At 49.6% G+C, this 10,509-nt stretch overlaps 1 protein-coding gene across 1 annotated transcript in view; it reads left to right on the top strand.

Moving 5' to 3' along the window:
• Positions 1–3,045: 3,045 nt before the first annotated feature.
• The window catches only part of LOC137527496 (ficolin-2-like), a 64,697-nt gene continuing 57,233 nt past the window's right edge, over positions 3,046–10,509 (top strand). Inside the window, exons 1-2 of the mRNA XM_068248013.1 lie at positions 3,046–3,098; positions 3,206–3,344. Of these exons, the coding sequence (XP_068104114.1) occupies positions 3,046–3,098; positions 3,206–3,344 (192 nt within the window). The remainder of the gene's footprint in view (positions 3,099–3,205; positions 3,345–10,509) is intronic.

The following is a 10,509-nucleotide window of genomic DNA, read 5'->3' as shown; positions in this document are numbered from 1 at the left end:
AACACAAAACACAATAAAAATACACCTTTATTTCCAAATAATATATTGTCACCATATATTGCACTAGTAACATAATTTAAAAGCTGTAATAACCAAGATAATTGAGCAAATAAAATTTGTGGGTTTTATTTACAGTAGCATTATAAAACTATAGGGAATGGAACTAGGAAAAAAGTGTATTTTTCCCCCTTGTTTTTTCCTTTAACATGCATAGAAAGTAAAGTAATTACTAAAAACAAATATCACCCTCAAAAAGCGAATATTGGCGAATAAAAGGAAGGCATGCTGAAATGTGAAAATCGTTCTGGTCCATAAGGGGAAAAATCTTTTAGTGGTGAAATGGTTAAGGGCCCTTTCACACTAAGACGTTGCTTTTCATGCGACATTAAGGTCGCATAACGTGCCCCTAACGCAACGCATGTTAGTATTGAAGTTGGACGTTCTATAGAGCCGCGTTATGCGTCTCTTGATGCGTCTGTGATGTGTACTTTTTGATGCATACTATCGAACGAAAACGGCGCATGCGGCAAATAAAAAAAAAAACAGTACTGAGCATGTGCAAACATCCGAACGCAGCCAAGTACGAGTATAACACACAGCACGCTGCACTTTCATTGCACGCGCAGCGTTATACTCCAACGCAACGTGGGCACGTTCACAGCCCATTGATTTTTCATTGCTGTGAGTTGGGCTGCGTTACAGGCTGCTCTAACGTGCGCCTGTAACGTCCCACTGTGAAAGCAGCCCAAAAGGAATAGTGGGAACAAGGCAAAATATAATCTTTCAAAAAGACCTTTTAGTTTTTGAGAAAATACAAAAGAAAAATGTTTTTCAAACTCGGAAAAGTGACAGACCATTTTCCTTTGCATTTACAAACACTGATTTTCTCAAAAACAACAAGATCTTTTTGAAAAAAAATGTTTTGCCTTGTGCCTCTTAACATACCTAGCAATTTTGCTAATGATAGCAAGTAATTAAGCAAAATTAAAAATGGATTATGCAGAATCAATTGAATGTCCAAATCGTAATTAAAGAGACACTGAAGCGAAAAAAAAATATGATATAATGAATTGGTTGTGTACTATGAATAATTACTAGAAGAATAGCAGCAAAGAAAATATTCTCATACTTTTATTTTTAGGTATATATTGTTTTTTCTAACATTGCATTATTCTATAATATGTGCAGATTACACAACACTCAGCATTCAAAATGAGTCTTTCAGAGCAGTCTGTGAACTAATGACCTTTCCTCTGGCAGATAAAAAGAAAACTGTTCACTTACAGTTGAGATAATAAAAGTCAGAAGACAGCCCTCTCCACGACTTTGTAAGTCGTAGAGATTAATGGCTTTTTTGCATAGAGATAACAACTGGAGTTTCTTAACTCTTGCTGTACTGGAAACAATTACACTGATGTATCTGATCTTAATGTTTTATTTCTTAGCTGTGCTACACATACAAATCATAATATCATCATTTTTTTTTTCGCTTCAGTGTCTCTTTAAGTATGGCCATAATTTCAAACAATTATGCACAATTTTTCGTGATTAGCAGATTACGATGATCCCTTGTTTTAAGTGGGGAAAAAGATATTCAGTTTAACTTATCTGGGGCTTCTTCCAGCCTACTATAGTCCTTCAGGTCCCTCATTGTCCTCCTAGTCCACACCATTGTGCACCAGTGCCCCTCCTAAAGCTTGCTACTGCGCATGAGCGACCAGAGCAGGGACAAAGTCCTCCAGCACCCAAGGCTGGGACACCAAAGTGTGCCCCTCCATCCCTCCTACCCCAGCCTTCACACACTGATTGCTATTAGCCTAAGAGGGCCACAGGGCCCACAACCTCCCCAACATCTTAATATCTAGTTATCTGGCTTGCAGTCACTGCTATGTATCCCCTTTTCTTATTTATTTCTGCTTCATACACAATTAGGAATGACAGCTGAATGAATTGTGCGCCCCCTCCTACACTGCGCCCTGAGGCTGGAGCCTCTCCAGCCTATGCCTTGGCCCGGCCCTGTGAGCGACCCCAGCCCTGCGCCTCCTCGATCGCACTGCTGTAGTTAGGAGCATTCTGCACATGCCCAGTTACAGATTTTACAAACTACACATGCACAGAATGCCCCCGGCTACAGGAACAATGTTGAAGAGGTGTGTGCAGCTGAGACAACATATGTGGTGACAGCGGCACAACAAATTGGAGCGGGAAAACAGCAAAGGACCTTAAAGGGGTTCTGTGGACTGGTTAAATAAATAAAAACAGACACTTACCTGGGGCTTCTATCGGCCCCCTGCAGCTGTCATGTCCTGTGCCTTCCTATGATCCTCAGTTCCCCACCGCCGGTCCCGGTCTAATATTTGTCTAACAAGACGAATAATGCTCACTCCCGGCTCTGCGCGCATCATCGGAACCTTACTGCGCAGACACAGTACAAAGTTTCTTGTACTGCGCCTGCACAGTAAGCTCCTGATGATGCGCGCGGGAGCAAGCATGCGCGCGGCCACAGCCACGCAGCCGCAGTCTAATTACACTGAGACCGGCGGCGGGGAATGGAGGATCGTAGGAGGACAGCATGGGATATGACAGCTTCAGGGGACCGATAGAAGCCCCTGGTAAGTGTCAGTTTTTGTTAATTACCTAGTCCACAGAACCCCTTCAAGAACCACAAGGGGCTGTAAGAAGCCCCAGGTAAGTTAAACAGATCTCCTTTTCCCCCACTTCAAGTGGATCTGAAACGTAAAAAAAGACAGATACTCACCTAAGGAGAAAGAAGGCTCTGGGTCCTATAGAGACTTCCCTTCCTCTCCTCCTCTCCTCGTTCCATCGCGGGAGGCTTCAGAAGTCTTCAGGAGCCAGAGTGCTCCCGAAGACAGGGGGCTCTGTACTGCACACGCACGAGTGTGCAGGAGAGGGTGCTCGAGCGTGCGCAGTTTCGAGTGGTCAGTCTTCGGGAGCCTGAGTGCTCCTGAAGACTTCGGAAGCGGAAGAGAGCAATCTCCGACCGATCAATCGGAGACTGCTAATGGGGAAGCCTGCAGAGGAACGATGAAGAGAGGAAAGAAATGTTCTATAGGACCTAGAGTCTTCTCCCTCCTTAGGTAAGTATCTGTTTTTTTTTTAATTTTTATACTTCAAACTCCCCTTAAGGTTTTCTCTAAAACTGTACATATGACATGATGACTTACTCCAGTGTGAATTACTTTTAATGCTCTTTAGTTTCGAGAAACTGCAAGCAGTTGCTGGATAAAGGCGTCACCATGAGTGACTGGTACACCATATACCCAGATGGAGAGCGACCATTGGAGGTCCTGTGTGACATGGACACTGATGGAGGAGGCTGGATTGTACGTATCTCTGTACTTTTATCCTTCTGATAATTTACAAGTTTAATTCTTAAAACTTCCTGTTCGACCCTCTTCAAGGATAAGCCATTGATCATTTCTATAACAAACACTGCCTGTGTGCTCTGTACTCTGTGCAGAGCACACATAATAAAATGTGTGGGGACATCTAGAGTGGCTGGATAGTGTACTGGTTAAGGGCTCTGTCTTTGACATGGGAGACCAGGGTTCAAATCCTGGCTAGGTCAAGTACCTATTCAGTAAGGAGTTCAAGGCAAGACTCCCTAACACTGCACGGTGGCCACCTGAGCGCGTCCCATTGGCTGCAGCTCTTGAGCGCTTTGAGTCCGACAGAAGAAAAGCGCTATATAAATGTTCAGATTATTATTATTATTATCTAGTGGTAAGCTATTGTAAGCTATTGAGGGGGCTTGATTTCTGCACGTCTGAAGCATAGGGGAGCTGCTGCCTAAGGTTGGAATTGGAGAAGCTGCAAAGACAACTGGGTCAAAAATGGAAAAAGGAAGATTGCAAATGGGAAGCTGTACTTTGAAGACGGGTGGTGCTACCCAAGAGGGGCGCATGTGGTAGAAGGGGCTGCAGTATAATCTCATTATAGTAAACTCCAAGGGACCAGGAAAAGTGAGTTACTATATTATAAGTTTGTTATATCAGAAATTGTCCTAGAAATATCCCAGCATGCCCTGGTACATTCTCTGCTGCACAGGAGCAGCTCTGTCCTCGCATTGGAGGTACAGTACAAGCACTTGTCCTAGAAATATCCCAGCATGCCCTGGTGCATTCTCTGCTGCACAGGAGCAGCTCTGTCCTCCCATTGGAGGTACAGTACAAGCACTTGTCCTAGAAATATCCCAGCATGCCCTGGTACATTCTCTGCTGCACAGGAGCAGCTCTGCCCTCCCATTGGAGGTACAGTACAAGCACTTGTCCTAGAAATATCCCAGCATGCCCTGGTACATTCTCTGCTGCACAGGAGCAGCTCTGTCCTCCCATTGGAGGTACAGTACAAGCACTTGTCCTAGAAGTATCCCAGCATGCCCTGGTACATTCTCTGCTGCACAGGAGCAGCTCTGTCCTCCCATTGGAGGTTCAGTACAGGCACTTGTCCTAGAAATGGCCCAGCATGCCCTGGTGCATTCTCTGCTGCACAGGAGCAGCTCTGTCCTACCATTGGAGGTACAGTACAAGCACTTGTCCTAGAAATATCCCAGCATGCCCTGGTGCATTCTCTGCTGCACAGGAGCAGCTCTGTCCTCCCATTGCAGGTACAGTACAAGCACTTGTCCTAGAAATATCCCAGCATGCCCTGGTGCATTCTCTGCTGCACAGGAGCAGCTCTGTCCTCCCATTGGAGGTACAGTACAAGCACTTGTCCTAGAAATATCCCAGCATGCCCTGGTACATTCTCTGCTGCACAGGAGCAGCTCTGCCCTCCCATTGGAGGTACAGTACAAGCACTTGTCCTAGAAATATCCCAGCATGCCCTGGTACATTCTCTGCTGCACAGGAGCAGCTCTGTCCTCCCATTGGAGGTACAGTACAAGCACTTGTCCTAGAAGTATCCCAGCATGCCCTGGTACATTCTCTGCTGCACAGGAGCAGCTCTGTCCTCCCATTAGAGGTACAGTACAAGCACTTGTCCTAGAAATATCCCAGCATGCCCTGGTACATTCTCTGCTGCACAGGAGCAGCTCTGTCCTCCCATTAGAGGTACAGTACAAGCACTTGTCCTAGAAATATCCCAGCATGCCCTGGTACATTCTCTGCTGCACAGGAGCAGCTCTGTCCTCCCATTGGAGGTACAGTACAAGCGCTTGTCCTAGAAATAGCCCAGCATGCCCTGGTACATTCTCTACTGCAAGGGAGCAACTCTGTCCTCCCATTGGAGGTACAGTACAAGCACTTGTCCTAGAAATATCCCAGCATGCCCTGGTACATTCTCTGCTGCACAGGAGCAGCTCTGTCCTCCCATTGCAGGTACAGTACAAGCACTTGTCCTAGAAATAGCCCAGCATGCCCTGGTACATTCTCTACTGCAAGGGAGCAACTCTGTCCTCCCATTGGAGGTACAGTACAAGCACTTGTCCTAGAAATATCCCAGCATGCCCTGGTGCACTCTCTGCTGCACAGGAGCAGCTCTGTCCTCCCATTGGAGGTACAGTACAAGCACTTGTCCTAGAAATGGCCCAGCATGCCCTGGTACACTCTCTGCTGCACAGGAGCAGCTCTGTCCTCCCATTGGAGGTACAATACAAGCACTTGTCCTGGAAATGGCCCAGCATGCCCTGGTGCATTCTCTGCTACACAGGAGCAGCTCTGTCCTCCCATTGGTGGTACAGTACAAGCACTTGTCCTAGAAATATCCCAGCATGCCCTGGTACAGTCTCTACTGCAAGGGAGCAACTCTGTCCTCCCATTGGAGGTACAGTACAAGCACTTGTCCTAGAAATATCCCAGCATGCCCTGGTGCATTCTCTGCTGCACAGGAGCAGCTCTGTCCTCCCATTGCAGGTACAGTACAAGCACTTGTCCTAGAAATGGCCCAGCATGCCCTGGTACATTCTCTGCTGCACAGGAGCAGCTCTGTCCTCCCATTGGAGGTACAGCACAAGCACTTGTCCTAGAAATGGCCCAGCATGCCCTGGTGCATTCTCTGCTGCACAGGAGCAGCTCTGTCCTCCCATTGGAGGTACAGTACAAGCACTTGTCCTAGAAATATCCCAGCATGCCCTAGTACACTCTCTGCTGCACAGGAGCAGCTCTGTCCTCCCATTGGAGGTACAGTACAAGCACTTGTCCTAGAAATGGCCCAGCATGCCCTGGTGCATTCTCTGCTGCACAGGACCAGCTCTGTCCTCCCATTGGAGGTACAGCACAAGCACTTGTCCTAGAAATATCCCAGCATGCCCTGGTGCATTCTCTCCTGCACAGGACCAGCTCTGTCCTCCCATTGGAGGTACAGCACAAGCACTTGTCCTAGAAATGGCCCAGCATGCCCTGGTGCATTCTCTGCTGCACAGGAGCAGCTCTGTCCTCCCATTGGAGGTACAGTACAAGCACTTGTCCTAGAAATATCCCAGCATGCCCTTGTACACTCTCTGCTGCACAGGAGCAGCTCTGTCCTCCCATTGGAGGTACAGTACAAGCACTTGTCCTAGAAATGGCCCAGCATGCCCTGGTGCATTCTCTCCTGCACAGGACCAGCTCTGTCCTCCTATTGGAGGTACAGCACAAGCACTTGTCCTAGAAATATCCCAGCATGCCCTGGTGCATTCTCTCCTGCACAGGACCAGCTCTGTCCTCCCATTGGAGGTACAGTACAAGCACTTGTCCTAGAAATGTCCCAGCATGCCCTGGTGCATTCTCTGCTGCACAGGAGCAGCTCTGTCCTCCCATTGGAGGTACAGTACAAGCACTTGTCCTAGAAATGTCCCAGCATGCCCTGGTGCATTCTCTGCTGCACAGGAGCAGCTCTGTCCTCCCATTGGAGGTACAGTACAAGCACTTGTTCTAGAAATGTCCCAGCATGCCCTGGTGCATTCTCTGCTGCACAGGAGCAGCTCTGTCCTCCCATTGCAGGTACAGTACAAGCACTTGTCCTAGAAATGTCCCAGCATGCCCTGGTGCATTCTCTGCTGCACAGGAGCAGCTCTGTCCTCCCATTGGAGGTACAGTACAAGCACTTGTCCTAGAAATATCCCAGCATGCCCTGGTGCATTCTCTGCTGCACAGGAGCAGCTCTGTCCTCCCATTGGAGGTACAGTACAAGCACTTGTCCTAGAAATGTCCCAGCATGCCCTGGTGCATTCTCTGCTGCACAGGAGCAGCTCTGTCCTCCCATTGCAGGTACAGTACAAGCACTTGTCCTAGAAATGGCCCAGCATGCCCTGGTGCATTCTCTGCTGCACAGGAGCAGCTCTGTCCTCCCATTGGAGGTACAGTACAAGCACTTGTCCTAGAAATGTCCCAGCATGCCCTGGTGCATTCTCTGCTGCACAGGAGCAGCTCTGTCCTCCCATTGCAGGTAGGGTTGCCAGGTCGGCTGATGGAGAAAACCGGACAGGGGGTGGAGTTAGGGGCGGAGTCAGAAGCGCACTTTTATGTAGAGTGGGGCTAAGCAATGGGCTTTTTAAAAAATGTTTTTTACAGTATTTATATCGCACTGACATCTTCTGCAGCACATTACAGAGTACATAGCCATGTCACTAACTGTCCTCACCAGTACATGCACATAAGAGACCACTTTTCACCAGTAAATGCACATAATAAGAGACCGCTTTTCACCAGTAAATGCACATAATAAGAGACAGCTTTTCACCAGTAAATGCACAAAAGAGACAGCTTTTCACCAGTAAATGCACAAAAGAGACAGCTTTTCACCACTAAATGCACATAATGACAAACAGCCAGTGTTCCCAGTATATGTAGCCAGGGATATATGTGCCCAGTATATGTGGCCAGGGGGTATATATGTCCCAGTATATGTAGGCAGGGGTGTAAATGTCCCAGTATACGTAGGCAGGGGTATATATGTCCCAGTATATGTAGCCAGGGGGTATATGTGCCCAGAATAGGTAGCCAGGGGGTATATGTGCCCAGAATAGGTAGCCAGGGGCTATATGTGCCCAGAATAGGTAGCCAGGGGCTATATGTGCCCAGAATAGGTAGCCAGGGGCTATATGTGCCCGGAATAGGTAGCCAGGGGCTATATGTGCCCGGAATAGGTAGCCAGGTGGTATATGTGCCCGGAATAGGTAGCCAGGGGGTATATGTGCCCGGAATAGGTAGCCAGGGGGTATATGTGCCCGGAATAGGTAGCCAGGGGCTATATGTGCCCAGAATAGGTAGCCAGGGGCTATATGTGCCCAGAATAGGTAGCCAGGGGCTATATGTGCCCAGAATAGGTAGCCAGGGGGTATATGTGCCCGGAATAGGTAGCCAGGGGCTATATGTGCCCAGAATAGGTAGCCAGGGGCGGGGGGAAGGGGGGCAATCTCCCCCCCCCCTTCTTCCCTCACCTTAGGGTGCTGTCTCTCTCCCCCGCTGTCTCCTCCAATATTGATGTGCAGGCTGGCGGGTGGCTGCGGGCGGAACTTACCTCTGTGTCGCAGGCGCCGGAAGTTCGGGTCCCGCAGCCGCTGAGTTTCGACTCAAAAAAGATCCGGATCAAAGATCCGAATCATTCATGAGCCGGACAACACTATTCAGACTGATAGTGTTGTCCGGCTCATGAATGAGATTCTCAGCGGCTGCGGGACCCGAACTTCCGGCGCTGGAGCGACACAGAGGTAAGTTCCGCCTGCAGCCACTCGCCAGCCCTGCACATCATATTGGAGGAGACAGCGGGGGAGAGAGAGCACCCTAAGGTGAGGGAAGGGGGGGGAGATTGCCCCCCTTCTCCACCGCTGCTCCCAGCTCTCTCTCTGCTGCGCTGTTCTCCTCCTGCGCTGCGGGGGGGCTCTAAAACCGGACAACTTAATTGTCCGGTTTAGCATGTTTTTTTACACTGGACACAGCGCACAAAAACCGGACTGTCCGGTGTAAAACCGGACACCTGGCAACCCTAATTGCAGGTACAGTACAAGCAATTGTCCTAGAAATGGCCCAGCATGCCCTGGTACATTCTCTGCTGCACAGGAGCAGCTCTGTCCTCCCATTGGAGGTACAGTACAAGCACTTGTCCTAGAAATGTCCCAGCATGCCCTGGTGCATTCTCTGCTGCACAGGAGCAGCTCTGTCCTCCCATTGCAGGTACAGTACAAGCACTTGTCCTAGAAATGGCCCAGCATGCCCTGGTACATTCTCTGCTGCACAGGAGCAGCTCTGTCCTCCCATTGGAGGTAAAGTACAAGCACTTGTCCTAGAAATGGCCCAGCATGCCCTGGTACATTTTCTGCTGCACAGGAGCAGCTCTGTCCTCCCATTGGAGGTACAGTACAAGCACTTGTCCTAGAAATGACCCAGCATGCCCTGGTACATTCTCTGCTGCAAAGGACCAGCTCTGTCCTCCCATTGGAGGCACAGTACAAGCACTTGTCCTAGAAATGGCCCAGCATGCCCTGGTACATTCTCTGCTGCACAGGAGCAGCTCTGTCCTCCCATTGGAGGTACAGTACAAGCACTTGTCCTAGAAATGTCCCAGCATGCCCTGGTGCATTCTCTGCTGCACAGGAGCAGCTCTGTCCTCCCATTGCAGGTACAGTACAAGCACTTGTCCTAGAAATGGCCCAGCATGCCCTGGTACATTCTCTGCTGCACAGGAGCAGCTCTGTCCTCCCATTGGAGGTAAAGTACAAGCACTTGTCCTAGAAATGGCCCAGCATGCCCTGGTACATTTTCTGCTGCACAGGAGCAGCTCTGTCCTCCCATTGGAGGTACAGTACAAGCACTTGTCCTAGAAATGACCCAGCATGCCCTGGTACATTCTCTGCTGCAAAGGACCAGCTCTGTCCTCCCATTGGAGGCACAGTACAAGCACTTGTCCTAGAAATGGCCCAGCATGCCCTGGTACATTCTCTGCTGCACAGGAGCAGCTCTGTCCTCCCATTGGAGGTACAGTACAAGCACTTGTCCTAGAAATGGCCCAGCATGCCCTGGTACATTCTCTGCTGCACAGGAGCAGCTCTGTCCTCCCATTGGAGGTAACGCACAAGCACTTGTCCTAGAAATGGCCCAGCATGCCCTGGTGCATTCTCTGCTGCACAGGAGCAGCTCTGTCCTCCCATTGGAGGTACAGTACAAGCACTTGTCCTAGAAATATCCCAGCATGCCCTTGTACACTCTCTGCTGCACAGGAGCAGCTCTGTCCTCCCTTTGGAGGTACAGTACAAGCACTTGTCCTAGAAATGGCCCAGCATGCCCTGGTGCATTCTCTCCTGCACAGGACCAGCTCTGTCCTCCCATTGGAGGTACAGCACAAGCACTTGTCCTAGAAATATCCCAGCATGCCCTGGTGCATTCTCTCCTGCACAGGACCAGCTCTGTCCTCCCATTGGAGGTACAGTACAAGCAGGGCCGGCCCGCCCATGAGGCGGGGTGAGGCGGGTTCCTCAGGCGGCAGGAAGTGGAGGGGCGGCACCAGATGACGTGGCTGTGATAGCGGGGGGGAGCCAGAGCTGCCGTCAGGGCAGCCCCGACCTCTCCCTCC

This window comes from Hyperolius riggenbachi, chromosome 8 (genome assembly GCF_040937935.1).
Source record: "Hyperolius riggenbachi isolate aHypRig1 chromosome 8, aHypRig1.pri, whole genome shotgun sequence".
NCBI classification, from domain to species: domain Eukaryota; kingdom Metazoa; phylum Chordata; class Amphibia; order Anura; family Hyperoliidae; genus Hyperolius; species Hyperolius riggenbachi.
This window is presented reverse-complemented; position numbering and strand designations above follow the sequence as displayed.